Source organism: Typopeltis vanoorti, chromosome 13 (genome assembly GCF_054136105.1).
Source record: "Typopeltis vanoorti isolate ZY-2024b chromosome 13, IOZ_Tvanoo_1.0, whole genome shotgun sequence".
NCBI classification, from domain to species: Eukaryota; Metazoa; Arthropoda; class Arachnida; order Uropygi; family Thelyphonidae; genus Typopeltis; species Typopeltis vanoorti.
Window position 1 is genome coordinate 89,971,152 of NC_143561.1, and position 21,778 is coordinate 89,992,929.

The 21,778-nt window shown below is 36.8% G+C and overlaps 1 protein-coding gene across 1 annotated transcript in view; it reads right to left on the reverse strand.

The window, feature by feature from the left end:
* LOC150100353 (ubiquitin-conjugating enzyme E2 A) overlaps positions 1 to 21,778 on the reverse strand; it is an 81,096-nt gene that overhangs the window by 15,909 nt on the left and 43,409 nt on the right. Inside the window, exon 3 of the mRNA XM_090402486.1 lies at positions 4,773 to 4,888. Within this exon, the coding sequence (XP_090258612.1) occupies positions 4,773 to 4,888 (116 nt within the window). The remainder of the gene's footprint in view (positions 1 to 4,772; positions 4,889 to 21,778) is intronic.

Below are 21,778 nucleotides of genomic sequence, written 5' to 3' on the forward strand. Positions count from 1 at the left end.
CCAGTTTATTCTGGGGTTTTTCATCCTGCAAAGCAGGCAAACTGGCCTTGAGAACTCAACACTACAGGCCATAGGATACACCGGGGCATAAGGCTGACTACCTTATCCTGTAAACGGGGGTGAGGTCCGATGATCAATGGACCCTCGACACCGCAAGGTAAAAGAGGGTATAAGGAAGATGATGATGACATATTCCTCATTTAATAACTGTTTGATCAAATATGTAGAGTTGGTAAGCAGTCTAATTTGCTGTTGTAAACTGTACCATTTACCATGTTTAGTTTTAAACAGTTTGAATTACAGCAGCATACAGAAGATAGAACAACTACCTTTAATGTGATAAGTTTACTATATAGCAATGATAATGGTGTTTAACAAACGCTGGCCTCTGATGACTGGAAAGAAGTGATGAATCATGTTACATTTTGTTTTCATGCGATGGATGAACCTGGATCTAACAGCAGCCTGGCAAATGCCATGAAGTAAAACATCCATCTCAACTATAAAGCATAGTACTGAAAATGTGGTTGCAAGGAAATGTTTTTTGTGGTATGGAACTGGTCTTCATTTATTTATTGTATCAGTACCATGAATAGTATCATTCAACACATAAATGAAAAAATACATCCATATGCTAATGGTGCACTTCTAGTATTTAGCCAATATCACTCCATGCTTAAGTTAATTATCCATGAAATTAGTATTAATTTTGTGTAAAGTTTTATAATGGAGACCTAAATGCTGCGATACAGGCCAAAGTTGGTCTAGACAAAAAAAGGACAACAGCACTTGATGCTTTTGTCAACAGTGTATAAAATGCTATGCAATTTTTATAATCCATAGTTAAAAAGCCTAATTATGCATAAAGGCAGATGGTGAAAATCAGCTATTTATGGATTATAACAGCACCCTTCAGCTAAATAATCTGTCTGCACTTGAAAAATAAGATTTCCTATTCTCACTAGAGAAAAAGAGTTTTCACCTTATAAATAAGCTCTTATATAAATAAATTTGTATCTGATACTGGGCAGCTACTGATCAAGTCAATCCTGCTTTCTGAAGGTGTCCATTTCCAAAGGGGATCTAGCATTATCAGTGAGCATTTCTGCTGAGGAATGCTCACATTTCCTAGACTACAACTAGGAAATATTAACTAGACCTAGTGGGTGGTAGATAACTATTACTTAGTGAAATACTACCACCCTGCTTACTGGAGGAGGGGGAAATAAAGTGGCTGATGCTGTTTCCCACAGGACTGGCTTCTGCCATAAGGATGTCCTAAATATAATCTGGTGATCCAGAGCCTTCACAGATACAGTAGTAAAGCAGTTACAGAGATTGGCCACCAAGACAGTATACAGGACCGGACCAAACCAAACCTGACGCTACTGCATTTAGGCTTTCTGATCAGCTGGTACATAATCCTGTTATCATCCATACTGCATGATCATGCATGGAAGGGAAGAGAACAGAATACCATCAAGGTCATGTTATGTATGGGCAATATGTCTTCCTCCCGCTGCATATACCTTTGCTCTTTTTCTCTTTGCCTCTTAAAACTAACATGGCAATAAACTCCAATATAGTGTTACTGCAGTTAAAATAAACCTCATCCACAGTAAAAATCTACCACATTCGCTTCAACATTTGTGACAAACACAATGTGCACCATCACCTACAGACATCCATATCTGATCTTCCATTTCTGACCTCTTTTTTCACCTCTAATGGATCACTCTCCTCTCAGCCATCCACCTCACATCCTTTGGCACTACAATGCTAAGTGGGAAGCTTTCCAAGACTTAATCCTCATTAAACATGCCAAGAAATAATATTCTTGTTTAATCCTTTATCCAAATATAAACAAACAAAGTTTGATGTCAGGTATCTTCACAACTAGGCCACTTGTATACAGAGGATGACTTCATATCAATTACCATAGTATTCCATAATGCATATCCCTACCTAGATTCCTGTAAACTGGGACCATCAGTATGATATGAAGTAAGCTTTTCATCCTGAAGTGCATTACGTTACATTTTACAACATGAAATTGACAACCACTATCCTTTTCGTACCCTGTAAAGTTATTTAAATAGTCCTGTAAGATATCTACATCACATTCATCAACCATTGTCCTTCCCAGTTTTGCATCAATTCATTAAAGTACAAATTAAAGAGTAGTGGTCTAGTACAGATTCCCAGGCCACTCTGCTAGTCACCCTCATTCACCTTGATTCCAATCCACCATGCACCACCCTCTGATGTCTATCAGCCATCCTCTATCCATGCCACTAGCCTCATATCCATTATCATTTGCTTCAACTTATGTAATAGTTTTACATGCGGTATTATGTCAAATGCCTTTTGCAAAGTCCAGCAGTATCATGATTTACCATTTCCTTTATCCAATTCTGCTGTCGCCTTATTATAAAAATTTGCATAAATTACTGAGGCAGGATCTTCCTTTTACAAAGCCATGCTGTCTCCTATAGAGTATCATATTCCTATCCCACCCATTCCTGAATTTTACTTTTAACCAACTTTTCCAATACTTTAACCACCACCACTCTAGAGATACTAATTGGTCTGCAATTTGCTACTTCTGTCTTGGAGCTACCTTCATGTAATGGAACTCTTTTTCCTCTTTCCACTCTCTTGGAACCTTGCCAGAACTGAGACCTAGAATAAATTCTCAGAGCACACAAGCTGACATATCATCGGTCCACAGCCATATTAATTTATATTTTTTAACATATTGAGTACCTCCAGTTCAAACAGTAACTGCAAAAGTCACCACCTGGATACTCTTACAAAGTGATCACTTATTTAACTCAACTATTTTTTCTGCTTCTGTCTCTTTCCTACCTGAACCATAATCATTTTCTTATTTGCTATGTGGTGAAAAAAAAATTATTCGAATTTGGCCGAGTTGTTAATGTATCCGCTCTCCAACTAAAAGGCTGAGGGTTCGAATCCTGCCGTGGGCATGCATGTTTGTGATTGGCAGTGAAAAATACTGGTGGTGGTGGTCGGTGGTAGATGATGATGTTGGTAGTTGGCAGATTGAGTGACAGAGACAGAGTTGTAGAGTAAGTGCCCTCCCTCGATGAGTCTTTGGACTCTCTGGAGGTGTCAGTAATAATAATAATTTACTTTGGCCTGGCCTGCTTGGCTAATTTTCTCTTAATATCTTATTTAGCCTTACCATTCTTGCTTGTGCTTTATATTGCTCATGAGCATGCTGATCAACATTAATTGCTCTATCCCCTGCAAACAAGAACTTCCACATTAAAAGAATTTTCCATTACTTTATTAAATCAGCTACTGATTTAAACCAGGATCTTATTTTCTGAACTTCACTCATCTATGCAAAGAAAAATTAAACTCCCCAAATCATATTTTGAATGCATACTTTGTTTTCTCTTGCATCTTGGCTAGCCTTTGACACTTTCTCTCCCTCTCCTTCTCTCTTACAGTTAGTTAAGACAATTACTGATTTCTCTTCTGGTGCACAGCCCACTTGACGATCTGCTGCCAGTACTCTGACCACATACATACTTCACTACTGAATCTATGTATAATACTAATGAAATTAACTCCTGATTTAGCAGCCAAAATGAGTTCCAAAAAAGTTCTAATTTATTAATTCCAGTTTTAAATGATTTGTTTCCACTAAAATGAGTATCTCTCATTTAGTAGGAACAAATTACTAATATATGATTTAGAATTCCTTTTCCTTACCAATAGAATGCTTTGGATTCTTAACTTCTGCATTCAGGAAACATATTTGAGCAATTCTCTTAAGGGTGATTTGCTCAAATCACCCTTAAGAGAATTAAGGGTGATTTGAGTCTTCATAAACTAATGGTGCTACCTACTATAACGCATATCATTTACATTGTTGTTAAAATCCATACATTACAAAATGATTCCATTAAACTGTTTTGTTTTTACACCAGCTGGATCCCTCAAAAGCTAACTACTCATAAATAATAGTCAAAAATATTAATTTTTTTTTTACCTCCACCTACAAGAACTTTTGTCTCTTCAAGTTGTCACTATTTTTGCAATATCAGGTTCACCAGTTGCCTATGATCTTTCACTCATTTGAGTGATGCTCACTAATTCAACAACTGACTTCCATATTATCTCAAAGCTTACAGCTAATGACTACACAATGCCAGACTTCTTAAAATACTTTAGTTTTTCAATAACTATGTATTACTTACAAATTAATGGCAAACATTCTTCCTCAATATCTTTAACTACATTTCACATATTCAATAAGTCCTCTCTTGACAACTGGCACATATAACTATTTTCTCCAGTCCAGTCTATTTCACTTAATTTTTCTGCACACTCCCTTAAGCACTAGCAATGCTAAACAGTCAAAAACATTAATAATTAACAATTCTGTTAAAAAAATGTTATCAAAGAATGAATAACAACTGTATTATATATTAGTTATTCAGTAATAAAATTCAAATTAAAAGAGTGAGAAGTATGAATATGGTATTAAATTTCTTACAGCATAAGGTATTACAGTGGGAAACAGAATACATTTAAACAAAAGGGCAAATGAGAGAAAAATGAGACTGAAAGTGCTTGCCATTTCATTTTCTATGAGATTTCAATTGCATAATAAGGCCAGAAATAGTGATTAATCTCTGTCTGCAGGCGGAAAAGTAATATTACATGGAAAGAGACTATCTGAAAATATTAACTGAAATATAATAGATTTTGAATAAAAATTATTTATTTGTATTTACCATTTGGATGGAACATCTTTGAAACAAATCTTACTGTAGGTGGTTTATTTGGATATTCTTCTGTAAATTCCAGCGTTAGTTTAAAAGTTCCATCTTCAAATGGTGTATCATGAGGCCTATGAAAGAAATACAAAAGGTCTATGTTTCAAATTGCAGCATAATTGCTATATAAGATACAGCTCTAATGCCAGTATCAAATATACGAGGGTGGTCTGAAAAGTTCTTCGCCTCAGCCACAGATGGCAACACTATTGGCAAGATTTTTTTTTTCTAAGTTGGTACATCTGTCATAAGCATCCATGAGAAATTGCAAGTCATTCTATCAAGTAGTTTGTTTTATACAGCTGTCTGAAGCAAAAGTGTCTGTATCCTTTGAAATTGATAAACTGAGTATTATGAGGTTATAAAATTCTTTGTAAAAGAAGGTTGAACGCAAAAAGAAATTCGTTCAAAGTTCATAGGCACTCTTCTCCTTTGTTTTCGACAATTAAGAAAAGGCTGCCAAGTTTAAATGTGGCTATACCAGCCATGAAGACGATCCACATGAAGGACGTCCAAAAAAGTGTAACAACACCAGAAATCATTGATCAAGTGCACAATATGGTATTGGATGACCAGCGAGTCAAAGTGCATGAAATTACTGAGACTACAGGCATTTCAAAAAAAAACATGTTGGATATATTTTGCACGAAGAATTGCAAATGAAAAAGGTTTGCATAAGATGTGTGCAGTGCTGATCAAAAATGCACTCGCATTAAAATCTCTGAACAGTGCTTGGAGCATTTTAACAAGAATAAAAGTGATTTTATGCGTCGATTTTTTACAATGGATGAGACTTAGATTCACCATTACACACCAGAATCCAAACAGCAGTCAAAATAGTACACAGAAGCCAGACAGCACCAAAGAAGACACAGTCGGTTCCATCAGCAGGAAAGGTCATGGCATCGGTGTTTTGGAATGCTAAAGGCATTTTGTTTATTAATTATCTTGAAAATGGCAAAACAGTAACATGGGAATATTATTCTAATCTTTTAACCAGACTAGACGAAAAAATTCGTGAGAAAAGACCTGGTTTGCAGAAAACCATCTTTCATCAGGACAATACATTACCTGCCCACAAAGGTGTTTTTGGCAATGGGAAAATTAAGGGATCTGCACTATGAATTATTGGAACACCCACCGTATTCCTCAGATTTGGCTCCCTCTGACTTCCATCTCTTCCCAAAACTCAAACTCTTCTTCGCTGGTCAACGTTTTCTTCAAATCAAGAGGTGATTGCAGCTGTAGAGGGGTATTTTGCAGATCTTACTGAGAACCACTACAGGGATGGGATAATGGCACTGGAGCATCACTGGAATAAATGTATTAATCTTAAGGGAGATTATGTTGGAAAATGAAAATAATTTTGAAATTTTAATTTCGTTTTTTCATTGTTAGGTCGAGAACTTTTCAGACCACCCTTGTACAGTTATACAAGTTAAATGTCTGGCTGAGGCAGAAATCAAATTTGACTAAAACTTACACTGGATAAACAAAAGTTATGTATTACATTATATTTGTGAATGTAACACCCTCCCATTGTTTATTTTTAATATAGAAATCTGTATCATATAAAAAATTTTACTGATAAAAAAAGAAAACTATTAATATACAATTAATAAAAATAGCACTAAAATTATGTGAAAGGGCTTAATGTTAATACGCAGAATCAGCAAAGCATGTTCTATACATAAATATCTCACTAATGCTAATACAGTGCTATATTAACAAAAAATTCATTATTCTCCAGTAAATCAGAATTTCTATCAATGAATATTAGCATAATCAGGTAGAAAGAAAGGCTGAAATATATATATAAAGAACTACAACTTCAGAAAACAATCCTAGAAATATAGGAGTGTTGAAAATATAATACTCAATTTCATTAGTCAAGTAAATGCTCTTTTCTAAAATGATAACATAATATAAAAAATTTATGGAAGTGTTTTCACTTGACTATGCTACTAATTATATATATTTGGTTTAATCCTTTATCCAAGCATAAGCAAACAAAGTTTGCACCTGAAGTATTTTCAGGACTGGGGCAACTTGTGACAAAGGTGGACTAAGTTCTCATCACTTAGTATCCAATAATGTAAAGCACATCTCCTTACGGACATGTATAACGCTATGCATTAAGGGAAGGGTCAGTGCCCAGACCGGTTTCGACTTTTATTGAGGTCTCATCAGTGGGAGCCAGACCCAGAGGTGGTGATACTAAGGTGAAAGTAATGGAGAAGTCATATTTCCATATACCAATTGCCAAAAGGTGTCACACCTTTTGGCAACTGGTGTGACACCTTTTGAAAGAGCATTTACTTGACTAATGAAATTGAGTATTATATTCTCAACACTCCTATATTTCTAGGAGTGTTTTCTGAGGTTGGAGTTCTTTATATATATTTCAGCCTTTCTTTCTACCTGATTATGCTAATATTCATTGATAAAAATTCTGATTTACTGGAGAATAATGAATTTTTTTGTTAATATAGCACTGTATTAGCATTAGTGAGATCTTATTATAAAGGTCTGAGTGACCTGACCCTTCCCTTAATGCTTAGCATTATACATGTCTGCAAGGAGATGTGCTTTGCATTATGGAATACTAAGGCAAGTGATGAGAAATTATACCACCTTTGCCACGAGTTTCCCCCAGTTCTGAAAATACTTCAGACACAAACTTTGTTTGCTTACACTTGGATAAAAGATTAAACCAAACATAAAAAATTTACCATATTCCATCTGTGTGCTGAAGCTTAAGTGATGTGAGGACATCATGTTGGAGGTTTAATGGAATATTTATAGCACTAGGAAAGGATTAAAACTAATTTTAATGCTTCCAATATTTCTTCTGTCACTGAGACATCTTCAGGGATTACAAATGACTTTTGTAACAACACACTCAAATATAATAGAATATTAAGTGAAACATGTGGGTGACTCTAAATTCCTATCTAGGTGGGTCCTCTATGGGTATTTGTAGGTGGCCTGGGATGTAAAGTGGGATCTCTGATAATTAATATTTCCCAAATTTTGGGAAGTTATATGCAACCATATTTATTTAAATTTGGTTGATTTCTGAGATTCTAAAAACAGTCTTTCTTTTTGGAATTTACTATGGTGGAGCATGGTGGCTTTTCTCCAAGGAGATCCATGTAAGTTGTAGTAAGAAATATAAATACATTAACACAAGAATATTTTAATATTTGCCAAATATTTCAGTCTGAAATTAACAGACTATCCTCACTGGCTTGATAGGAACAGTTTTTTTTTACAATTTTAAAAGTGGAATACAAACAATTGATCATTCAAAAGTAGAATGAGCTGCATGATTTTACATTGCTAAGCACTAAAGAGAGGTAAATTTCATCAGTGATGAACAAATTATAGGTATTAATTCACAATGTGAAATTAGGTCTCAATTAATTATCCAGATTAAACTTTCCCATATTTTTGACAAGGATAGGCAATCATTTCGATTCAAGTTAAGGTGTTGAAGTAGGGCCTCGGCACTCTCTTTCAATAGGCATTCAAATTTATAGTGACATCTGTGTAGAAGGAGAGTCCTCGACCAGAGAATGTTGTGGCTTCTCTCTCTCCGTGCTGTGCCAATCCAGACTTATCAGATTTGTTGTGAAGAATATACAATTGATGTTCTTGTATTCTTTTTTTCTATAGAGCTTCCAGTTTGTCCAAAATACGACAGATTATAGTTACAAGGTACTTGATATATACACCAGGCAGCGACATAGTTGAGCTTTTATCTTTAGAAGATGAGAAATATGTGGATATTTGTTAATATGGATATATAAGTGACTGTTAAATCATATTTCTTCAGAATTCTTGAAAGTGGTTCTGAGATTCCTGAAATATATGGAATTGGAACTCGACATATTGATTCTTTGTTGTTCAGGATAGGATTGTAGGAATCAAACAGATGTTGTGTAGTCTTTTTGGAGAAGCCATTTAATTTCATGTGATGTTTGATAGTCGAAAGTAATTCGTGGGGAGTTGAGCAATTAGTTCTAGCTCATCAAATTAAACATTTTATAATTCCTGTTTTTTTAATAAGGATGATCGGCAGATTGTTTGAGAATGTAAAGTCCAGTAAAAGTGGGTTTTCTGGAAACTGTTGTCAGAATACCTGAAGAACAGATGAGAAGATGTCTAAAAAGGATAACTTGTTGTCTTTTTCAATCTCCATGGTAAACTTAATGGAGGGTGTAGAGAATTGATTTTGGCTAAAAAGGAAGGTAAGGAATCTCTGCTGTGAGGCCATACCAAAAAAATGTCATCTAGATGTTCCAAATAAAAGTTGGCTAGTGCAGGTGAAAGTGGACTTCCCGTTGCCATTCCTTCCACTTGGCTGTAGAATTTGTTTTGACACAAGAAATATCCAGAGTGCATCACGAAATCAAATAATTTTATGATATCTTGTGGGAAGATGTAGGCCAGTAAATATAAGTTCTCTTTGAGAGGTACATTGGCAAATAGAGATTCTACATCAAAGCTCACCATAAGATCAGTAGGTTGTAATGAGATTTTTTTTTAATTTGTTCAAGAAATCAGAAGAGTTTTTCAAAAAAAGAGCGTGATTTGCCTATATGTTATTTCAATAATTTCGCTAAATATTTGGATATGCGGTATGCCCTAACCTGAATCAAAATGATTGCCCATCCTTGTCAAAAATATGGGAAAGTTTAATCCGGTTAATACATTCGTTTTTTTTTTTTAATTGAGATCTTCTAATTCTACATTAGTCTAATGTTATCTTTAATTGAATTTATAAAGTAAGATTATTATATGAAATTGTAATTAATACCTATAATTTGTCCATCACTCTGATTAAATTTACTTCTCTTTAGTGCTCAGCAATGTAACATCACGTGGCTCGTTCTACTTTTGAATGATCAATTGTTTGCATTTCACCTTGTAAAAAACTGTTCCTATCAAGCCACTGGGGATAGTCTGCTAATTTCAGACTGAAATATTTGGCAAATATTAAAATATTCTTGTGCTAACATGTTTACGTTTCTTAATTTGATGTTACAAGTATCTCTGAAGAATAGAATTCTGTTCCTACAGAGGGAAACTTTACCAAAAAAACTGTCTGTAAACTATCTGTAATACAAGGTAACCTACAAGCGAGGATCATTTTTCTAAAAAAATGCCGTGAAAATCAGATTATTCCTAACTTCGTTAAGATTAAAGAAACCATTAAATCTCCTGGAGCTCATAAAATCTACAAGAACACCAGCTTAGCTTTAATCCATAATTAACTCAGAGCAGCTAAACATGATCTTGCTATTAACATTCGTCAAGTTGCTGATCTCCGAACTTTTATCTCCACAAACTTAGACCCACAACTCTCCGACATAGTTCTTAATGTGGCTAAACTCTCTATACAAAGTTCCTTTAAAAAACAGAATCGACATCTAAACTGCAAATTTGATGTCCTTGTTTCTAGACAAATCAAGCCTTTCCATGTTCCAGATAATTGGGTCATCAATTTGTCCAGTCACACTTTAACGATTAGTGAAATACTCATCCTCTCAAAAGGACATGATTTTGCTATAGTCCCTAAAAAGATTCCTTATTTAGATTTCCTGGTTAACATCAAACAGAATCTTAGTCATCTCTTCAGTGAAAAGGCTATTTTTCTCCACCTAGAAGTTGCTTCTACGCTACTTAAAGCCAAGCTTCCTCCTTCCAACATATCTCCTTCTGAAAAGAAAACACTACATTCCTTAAGAAGCAAAAGTCACTTTCTTATCACTAAAATAGACAAAGGAAAAGTGACAGTAATTATGGATTCCTCAAATTACAGAAGAAAAATTTCTCTTTTATTTTGAGATCGCTCAACATACCAAGAACTTGATCACGAACACACCAACAGGCAACTGAAGAAATTAAATTCCCTTCTAGATGAGGTTACAAGTTTAGATGCAGACATTATAGGAAGGTTAAAAACGCATTTTGCAAGACCGACTAGATTTTATGGTCTTCCAAAAATTCACAAGACAGACATTCCTCTCTGTTCTATAGTTGACTGTATTGATTCACCTACTTACTGCATAGCCAAATATTTAGCAAAATTATTGAAATCACATATAGGCAAATCATGCTCTTTTTTGAAAAACTCTTCTGATTTCTTAAACAAATTAAAAAAATATCTCATTACAACCTACTGATCTTATGGTGAGCTTCGATGTAGAATCTCTATTTACCAAAATGTAAATGTAAGTAAAGCCAGTAAATGTAAGAGCTCAAGGAGACCTTACATTTACTGGCTGACATCTTCCCACAACATATAGAAAAATTATTCAATTTCGTGATGCACTCTGGATATTTCTTGTGTTAAAACAAATTCTACAAAGAAGTGGAAGGAACGGCAATGGGAAGTCCACTTTCACCTGCTATCTACCAACTTTTATTTGGAACATCTAGAAGACATCCTTTTTTCATCTATATATCCTCAACCATCCTTTTGGGTTAAATATATAGACAACATTTTTTCAGTGTGGCCTCACAGCAGAGATTCCTTGCCTTCCTTTTTAGCCGAAATCAATTCTCAACACCAGGGGTCTTCAACCTTTCAGACAGTGCAGACCGCATTAAGAATTTCAATGAAGCCTGTGAGCCATTAAGCTATACTGAAGTATTTAGAATTGTAAAATGCTTTCCAGATTCACAAGGAATGCTGTGCATTTGATACTTTATATAAAATCATATAAAAATAAACAAACTCAGCTTTAAGAGCAGGTAGGAGTCGGGTTCATGATAAGTAAATACAATCAATACTTGAAAAAAGATAATTTAATGAAGAAAACATTCATTTTTTACAATGTCAATGGACAACTTGGCAATGTTTTTCCTTGACCAGTTTGTTGATGTTGGCATCAATGTTGGAAGTCACTACGCACAGAGTATTCTCGAGATGTGGGTCCATAATCTGAGTTCTTGTCTTGGACTTCACATGCTTCATTATGGAGAAGAACTGCTCACATAAGTATGTGCTTCCTAACAAAGCACACATCTTAGGGAATGCGTCCTCAGAAATGTAGTCTGTAAAATATAAGCAAGGGCACATTGAATAATTTTTCTCTCAAAGAGTTGTTTTGGAGTTCAAGAAGTTCCATGTGCACTGAACCTGGCATTTTGGAAACATTGACACTGAATGGCATTGAAAATAAATCTAAAAAAGACTATTGGTTACGAAAATCACCAAATCTCTCTTTGAACTCACTGCGCAACATGGCTAATTTTGTAGCATATTCATCAAGAGACGAACAGTTGGACTCAGCGAGAAGCTAAAAATGAGTTAAGTCTATTTTTGCAAGTTGTGCCTCCTAAAGTTTGAGCTTGGCCACAAAAGCTTTGATGTGATCAAACAGAGTGTGCACCAGTTAATCTATGGATTGTAGCAGCGTATTTAGGTCATTCATATACAACGAGATGTCGGTCACAAAAGCAAAGTCTGTCACCCACTTTGGATCGTTAAATTCCACAATCAGATTTCCCCTGGTTTGCATGAACTGCTGTATTTCGCTCCTTAAGTCAAAGACTCTTTTAAGAACCTTCCCTCTGTTCAACCAACGCACATCACTATAATAAACTACATCGCCGTGATCAGCTTCGCACTCTTGGGTCAAAAACTCTTGGAATTGACAATGATTCAATCCTCTTGTCCTAATAATGTTGACGACAGTCACAATAACTTTCATGACATTCTCAAACCCAATAGTTTTTGAGTACAAATTCTCCTGGTGGATTAAACAGTGAAGTAATGGATGAAATCTTTTCCTTCTAGTTCTGGTTCTTTCTGTAGCAGCGCAACAAATCCTTTGTTATTTTCCACCATAGCAGGGACACCATCAATTACCACACCCTTGAGGTAGGTTAAGCTGAGGTCAAAACGCTGGAGCGTTTTCTTGGAAGCTTCAAGAACAGTGCCTTTCGTTGTTCCCTTTATAGGTATACGAGTGTTAGCAATTCTTCTTTCACATTGAATTGTTGATCAATGCCATGGACAAAGATAGCCAGTTGTGCTGTATCCTTCACATGTGCTCTCATCTAAAGCAAGTGAATATGACATAAAATCAGACGACAGTTTTTTTAAAAGTTCCTTCAATGTCATTGGCAAGTTCTTCAACACGTCGTGCTACAGTTACCCCAGAAAAAGTTGGTTTTTTAAACACTTCCTTATTATTTGGGCACAGAATATCCCCAGCAGCGATGAGACACTCTTTCACAAACTCGCCGTCCAAAAAGGCTTTTGATTTGTTAGCAATTTTTTCAGCTATTACATAACTTACTTTGATGCATGCTTTGCTCTCTTCTCTCTGCCTTTTAAACGTACCCTGCTGGCATTTTAAACCAATTTGGAGATGGTTCACTTTGTCCACACGAAGCCGTCCTTGAAGGTGATCGAAATTGGATGCATGCTTTGTTTCATAGTGTCGTTTTATATTGTATTCTTTTGATACTGACACTGACTCACGACACTGGATTATCGATCAGTACAAATTGGTCCACTTTTCATTAAAAACCTGACAAGAATCACTTGATATATGCTTTTTACTCGTAGATGCCATAGTGATGGAAAGTGAACCCAAAAAATTATCCAAAATGGCCGTGTTACGGTTATTATCCACTGAATGTGTCACACTAATGAAAAAAGTCTGCAATATAAACGCACAATAGGCTATGGCTGACATAAAGAAACTGTGTACACTTATACATGAATATCACACTGTTCACTACTGACTGTGGATGAGATCATCTTGTATTTATATGAAAATAATGAAGTATTGAGAACCTTCGAGATGTATCTGGGAGGCACTAGACAGCACACTCGAATGAACTACTGCTTCAGCCATCTACCTGCGACGTTAGTACTAGTACTTAAATAATTGGATGAGTAATACAAGTACTGCTTGGCGCTGGTAGATGGCTGAAGAAGAATGTCTATTTAATATTTATTTTTATAGGATTTTATTGTAAAGTATTAAAAATGCACAGCGTTCCTTGTGAATCTGGAAAGCATCTTACAATCCTAAATACCGCAGTATAGCTTAGTGGCCCAGTGGCTTCATTGAAATTATTTTTTTATTTAATCGTGTTTTAATGTTAAGTAGTTATTTTTTCAAAATGGCCAGCAGGTCACAGCAAAGGACTCCACAGGCCATGTGTTGAAGACCCCTGCTCTACACCCTCGTATTAAGTTTACCATGGAAACTGATACAGACAACAAATTATCCTGTTTAGAGATCCTTCTCATCCACTCACCTTCAAGTATTCTGACAACAATAGTTTACAGAAAACCCACTTTTACTCGACGTTACATTCTCAAACAATATTCCCATCATCCTTATCAAAAAACAGGAATTATAAAATGTTTAATTCGACGAGCTAGAACTAATTGTTCAACTCCCCAAGAATTACAGAAAGAACTTTCAACTATCAAACATCACATGAAATTAAATGGCTTCTCCGAAAAGACTACACAACATCTGCTCGATTCATATCAATCCTATCCTGAAGAAATATGGTTTAACAATCACTTATATCCCTATTAACAAAATATTCACATATTTCCCACCTTCTAAAGATAAAAGCTCAACTATGTCACTGCCTGGTGTATATATTAAGTACCTTGTAACTTACTGTAATCTGTCATATTTTGGACAAACGGGACGCTCTATAGAAAAAAAGAATACAAGAACATCAATCGTATATTCTTCACAACAAATCCGATAAGTCTGGATTGGCACAGCACGGAGAGAGAGAAGCCACAACATTCTCTGGTCGAGGACTCTCCTTCTACACAGATGTCGCTATAAATTCGAAAGCCTATTCAAAGAGTGCTGAGGCATTACTTCAACACCCTAACTTGAATCGAAATGATTGCCTATTCTTGTCAAAAATATGGGAAAGTTTAATCCGGATAACACACTAGGTTTTTTTTTTTTCTTTTTAAATTGAGACCTAATTTCACATTATTTTAATGTTATCTTTAATTGAATTTATAAATTAAGATTATTATATGAAATTGTGAATTAATACCTATAATTTGTTACCTATAATTACACTCTGATGTAATTTACCTCTCTTTAGTGCGCAATGTAACATCATGTGACTTGTTCTACTTTTGAATGATCAATTGTTTGTATTCCACCTTGTAAAAACCTGTTCCTATCAAGCCACTGAGGATAGTCTGTTAATTTCAGAATGAAATATTTGGCAAATATTAAAATATTCTTGTGTTAATATGTTTCTATTTCTTAATTTGATGTCAAGTATCTCTCATGAATAGAATGTAGGTTGCATCTAAAACATGGTCTGCAAAGCCAGATTGATGATAGTTGTGATTGCAAATGTATAATTTGTGTTCTTCTATCCGGATGGTTGCTGATCTGCCTGTCTGTCCAAAGTAAGCTAGCTTGCAGGAACAGGGTACTGCAGATAATCCAGACATCTGAGATAGGAAGGAGTTGATCTTTGGTGGATTAGATAAGGTTAGTAAGTTTATGGTTGGGCTTTTAAGGACATGGCTATTTTTTCAGATGTGCCACAGATGTAGCATGGTGATGGTATTTCTGAAGTGACAGCCAGGGAATGATGGAGGAACTGTTTATTTTTTTAATTGTGTAATTGCTGTAGCCATTGGAAAGGAAGGTGTGTATGTGGTTGAGTTTGGTTGAAAGGAAAGTTCCACTGGAACAAAGATTATAGGCTTTATTGGTTAGATTCTTACTAAATAGCTTAAGCAAATTACAACGTACAATGGAATATACATTAAAATAAATTTTAATACACTTCCAATATTTCGGCAACGTCACGTTGCCATTATCACAGGAACTTAAATACAAGACACGTGCATACAAGCACAACACACAGTAAACGAGGCAAGACGCTATTCTTTCTCCTAAAAGTCCTGATGGTTCCCCCTAGGGCAATGTTGGTATTCTGGACCAATTGGGCTGAAGGTCTTCTGATGTAGGTTACCCAAATTTAGGGCAGTCTCATGCACCCAAATTTGTTTAGGTTTGGATTGTTTCTTAGGACTGAGGCTAATTCCATGAATAGCCTTTCATATTTGAATTTACTACGCTGTATTATCTTGGCTTTCTTCCACCGTATTCTATGGTGGGTATCCAGCGCATGGTCTGCAAGACCAGAGTGGCTGTATTGGTGAAACCCGATGTAGTCCTTGTGTTCTGAAATTCTGATATTAACTGTCCTGCCTGTTTGGCCAAAGTAGGACAGCTTACAGCTGCAAGGGACTTGGTATACACTAGGTAAGTCTAGGGGGGGGGGGGGGTCTTTAGTGGAACGGATAAGGGATGCCAATATTTTTATAAGTTTCTGTAACAAGAAGTTAAGTCATGTTTTTTTCAGGATTATTGTAATTTTTTCTGAGGTGCCACAGATATAGGGAATGGTGATGGATTTAGAGTAATCCTTGTTGCGAAGGGGGGAAGGCAGGGTTGTGGTTTATTGGTTTCAATATTTTTTGGATTTTTTTTTTTTTTTTGGGGGGGGTAGCCATTGGCTAAGAAAGTGTTGAGAATGTGGTTTAGTTCTGTGGTTAGGGCATTGTCATTTGAACAGATAAGTTTAGCCCTGTTGTGTAGTGTCTTAATGACTCAATATTGTTGTGGGGTGTGGAGGATTGTTGGTGAATATATCCGCCTGTATGGGTGGGTTTTCTATAAACTGAGAAAACCAAGGTTCCATCAGGCTGGTGGGTGACTAGTGTGTCTGAGAAAGGAAGGCAGGTGTTTTTTTCTTCTTAAAGGGTGAACTTGATTCTGGGGTGTTGGTTATTTAAGTGCTCTAGGAAGGAGAGGAGTGCATTGGAGCCATGTGGCCAAATAGCAAACACATTATCAACATAGCAAGGCCATATGGTTGGTTTTTGTGGGGCAGAGTTTAAGGCTTTCTCTTCAAAAGTCTCCATATAAAAGTTGGCCAAGGGTGGGGAGAGTGGAGAACACATGGCTGTCCCTTGTATTTGTTTGTAGAATTTTCCTTGCCAAACAAAATAGCCCGAGTTCATTGTGAACTGAAATAGAGTTGTGATATCGGAGAAAATTTAGCTTGGATTAGCTCTAAGGATTCTTTGAGTGGGACATTTGTGAATACGGAGAAGACATCAAAACTGACCATTATGTCAGTGTGTTTGAGTGTAAGGTTTTCTATGCTGGCTTTGAAGTGGGCCGAGTTTTTTTTTTTTTTTTTTTATCTGTGAAGGTGTGTTGCCAGTATAATGTCTGAGGACTTTGGCGAAATGTTTAGCTAGTTTGTATGCAGGCGAATCAATGCCATCCACTATGGGACATCATGGCACATTTTCTTTGTGTATTTTTGGGAGTCCATGTATATGCGGGGGTGGGGGGTCACTAACAAATTAAACGGTTTTAATTTGTTAGTGACTTTTACAGGCCAAGACGTGACCTTCTTAAGGAGCCTGCGGAGTTTTACTCGATATGGGGATTGTACTCGATACGGAGGTAAGTAGCCCGATTTAACAATAGAGCATTCAGCTTACCTGTGTAATCCTTTTGGTTAAGTAATACTGTGGCATTCCATTTATCTGCTTTGGTGATTATTATTTCCTTGTTTTTCTTTAATTCTTGCAGAGATTTAATTTCCTTATTGGGCATGTTGGTTTTTGGTGGTTTTGCTTTGGTCAGAACACAAGCCATATCCAGTCCAATATCATTGCCGATGTGGTTTGGAAGGTGTCGCATCACGCGTTCGATTTGTATCATAATGTCTTCAGTAGGTATTCATCTGGGCGCAATAGCGCAGAATATTAATTGCCCAGTAAGGAAATTAAATCTCTACAAGAATTAAAGAAAAACAAGGAAATAGTAATCACCAAAGCAGATAAAGGGAACGTCACAGTATTGCTTAACCAGAAGGATTACACAGGTAAGCTGAATGCTCTATTGTTAGATCGGGCTACTTACCTCCGTATCAAGTACAATCCCACCAACTCACAAATTAGAAAACTCCGCAGGCTCCTTAAGAAGGTCACTTCTTGGCCTGTAGAAGTCACTAACAAATTAAAACCGTTTAACTCCATACCCCCACCCCGTATATATGGACTCCCAAAAATACAAAGAAAATTTGCCATTACGTCCCACAAATAAACTAGCTAAACATTTGGCCAAAGCCCTCACACACTATACTGGCAACACACCTTCACACATAAAAAACTCAGCCACTTCAAAGCCAGCATAGAAAACCTTACACTCAAAACTTACACTGACGTAATGGTCAGTTTTGATGTCTCCTCCATATTCACAAATGTCCCAATCCTTAGAGCTAATCCAAGCTAAATTTCCTCTGATATCACGGCCTTATTTCAGTTCACAATTTTTACTAATATTTTACTTTGCTTAGCAAGGAAAATTCTACAAACAAATAGAGGGGACAGCCACGTGTTCTCCACTTTCCCCGCCCTGGATCAACTTCTTTATGGAGACTTTTGAAGATAAAGCCTTAAACTCTGCCCCACAAAAACCAGCCATATGGCTTCGGTATGTTGATGATGTGTTTGCTATTTGGTCACATGGCTCCGATGCTCTCCTCTCCTTCCTAACACACTTAAACAACCAACACCCCAGAATTAAGTTCACCCTGGAAGAAGAAAAAAACAACTTCCTTCCTTTCTTAGACACACTAGTCACCTGCAATTCTGATGAAACCTTGGTTTTCTCAGTTTATAGAAAACCCACCCATACAAGCAGATTCATTCACCAACAATCCCCCTTCCCCCTTGACAACAATATGGAGTCATTAAGACACTACACAACAGGGCTAAACTTATCTGTTCAAATGACAATGCCCTAACCACATTCTCAACACTTTCTTAACCAATGGCTACCCCCCCAAAAAAAATTGAAACCAATAAACCAACCCCTCCCCCCCCCCCTTCACAACAAGGATTACTCTAAATCCATCACCATTCCCTATATCCGAGGCACCTTGGAAAAAATTACAAAAATCCTAAAAAAACATGACTTAACTTCTTGTTACAGACCTTATAAAAAATTGGCATCCCTTATCTGCTCGACTAAAGACCAACCTCCGCCCCTAGACCTATCTGGTGTATACCAAGTCCCTTGCAGGTGTAAGGTGTCCTACTTTGGCCAAACAAGCAGGACAGCTAATATCAGAATTTCAGAACACAAGGACTACATCTGGTTTCACCAATACAGCCACTCTGGTCTTGTAGACCATGCACTGGATACCTGCCATAGAATACGGTGGAAGCCACGATAATACACCGTAATAAATTCAAATATGAAAGGCTATTAATGGAATCAGCCTCAGCCCTAAGAAACAATCCAAACCTAAACAAATTTGGGTGCATGAGACTGCCCTAAATTTGGGAAACCTACATCAGAAGACCTTCAGCCCAATCGGCCAAGAATACCAACATTGCCTGCTAAGTGGAACCATCAGGACTTTTAGGAGAAAGAATAGCTTCCTACTTCATTCCTCATTTACTGTGTGTTGTACTTGTGTGCACGTGTCTTGTATTTAAGTTCCTGTGTTAATGGCAACGTAAAGTTGCCGAAATATTGTATTAAAATTTATTTTAATGTATATTCTGTTGTAATTTCCTTAAGCTATTTAGTAAGACTCGTGGAAAGGCTTAGACGTTGGTTATGCATTTTTTTTTTTTTTACTAAATAATTTAAGGAAATTACAACGTCAACTAGGATATACATTCAAATAGATTTTAATATACTTCAATATTTTGGCACCGTCACATTGCCATTTTCAAGAAACTTAAGAACAAGACATGTGCACACACGCACAACAAATAGTAAGTGAGGAAGAAGCAGGAAGCTATTATTTCTCCTCAAGTCCTGATGTGCCCCCTAGAGGGCAATGTTAGTATTCTTGGGCGATTGGGCTGAAGGTTTTCTGATGTAGGTTTCCCAAATTTGATGCAGTCTCATGCAGCCAAATTTGTTGAGGTTTGGATTATTTCTTAGGGCTGAAGCTGATTCCATGAAAAGCCTTTCATATTTGTATTTACTATGGTGTATTATCGTGGCTTTCTTCCACCACATTCTATGGCAGGTATCCAGCGCATGGTCAGCAAGACCAGAGTGGCTGTATTGTGTTCTGAAATTCTGATATTTGCTGTCCTGCCTGTTTGGCCAAAGTAGGACAGCTTACAGCTGCCAGGGACCTGGCATACACCAGGTAGGTCTAGGGGGAGGGGGAGGTTGGTCTTTAGTAGAGCTGATAAGGGATGCCAATTTTTTATATGGTCTGTAGCAAGAAGTCATGTTTTTTTAGGATTGTTGTAATTTTTTGGATATAGGGTTATGGTGATGGATTTAGAGTAATCCTTGTTGTGTGTGTGTGGGGGGGGGGGGTTACTGGTTTCAATATTTTTTTTTTTTTTTTGGTGGGGAGTAGCCATTGGCTGAGAAAGTGCTGAGAATATGGCTTAGTTCTGTAGTTAGGGCATTGTCATTTGAACAGAGAAGTTTAGCCCTGTTGTGTAGTGTCTTAATGACTCCATATTGTTGCAAGGAGGGGTGGTGGGATTGTTGGTGAATGTATCTGCCTGAACGGGTGGGTTTTCTAGAGACTGAGAAAACCAAGGTTCCATCAGGCTGGCAGGTGACTAGTGTGTCTAAGAAAGGAAGGCAGTTGTTTTTTTATTCTTCCAGGGTGAATTTGATTCTGGGGTGTTCGTTGTTTAAGTGTATTAAGAAGGTGAGGAGTGCATCGGAGCCATTTGGCCAAATAGCGAACACATCATCAACATAGCAAAACCAAATGGTTGGTTTTTGTGGGGCAGAGTTTAAGGCTTTCTCTTCAAAAGTCTCCATATAAAAGTTGGCCAAGGGTGGGGAGAGTGGAGAACCCATGGCTGTCTCCTCTATTTGTTTTGTAGAATTTTCCTTGCCAAACAAAATAGCCTGAGTTCATTGTGAACTGAAATAAGGCTGTGATATAAGGAGGAAATTTAGCTTGGATTAGCTCTAAGGATTCTTTGAATGGGACATTTGTAAATAAGGAGGAGACATCAAAACTGACCATTACGTCAGTGTGTTTGAATGTAAGGTTTTCTATGCTGGCTTTTAAGTGGGGTGAGTTTTTTTATGTGTGAAGGTGTGTTGCCAGTATAGTGTGAGAGAGCTTTGGCCAAATGTTTAGCTAGTTTCGATGTGGGGGAATCAATGCCATCCACTATGGGACGTAATGGCACATTTTCCTTATGTATTTTTGCGAGTCCATAAATACAGGGCGGGGAGGGGGACAGTATGGAGTTAAATGATTTTAATTTGTTAGTGATTTCCACAGGCCAAGAAGTGACCTTCTTAAGGAGCCTGTGGAGTTTTCTAATTCGTGAGCTGGTGGGATTGTACTCGATAGGGAGGTAAATAGACCGATCTAACAATAGAGCTCTCAGCTTACCTGTGTAATCCTTTTGGTTAAGCAATACTGTGCCGTTCCCTTTATCAGCTTTGGTGATTATTATTTTCTTTTTATTTTCTTTAATTGTAGTAGAGATTTAATTTTCTTACTGGGCATGTTGGGTTTTGGTGGTTTTGCTTTGGTCAGAACACAAGCCACATCCAGTCTAATATCGTTGACGACGTGGTTTGGAAGGTGTTGTATCCCGCGTTCAATTCCTATCACAATATCTTCAGCAGGTATTCATCTGGGCGCAATGACAAAGTTGTGGCCTCGTGCGAGGGCATAGAGTGCTTCAGGTTTCACACTAAATGACGAAAGGCTGACTACTGTTTCGGTAGGAAGTTGTGATTTCGAGTTCTTTTTTAAATTTTCAAATTTTTTGATGTGTCGATCTCGTACTTTTTTAAATTCTTTTTCCGCTGCAGTGCAAGAGATGTATAAAACAAACCAAATTTCATGGCTTAAGGTGCTTGAAAGGTCATCTTCGAGTGCCTGGATAGCTA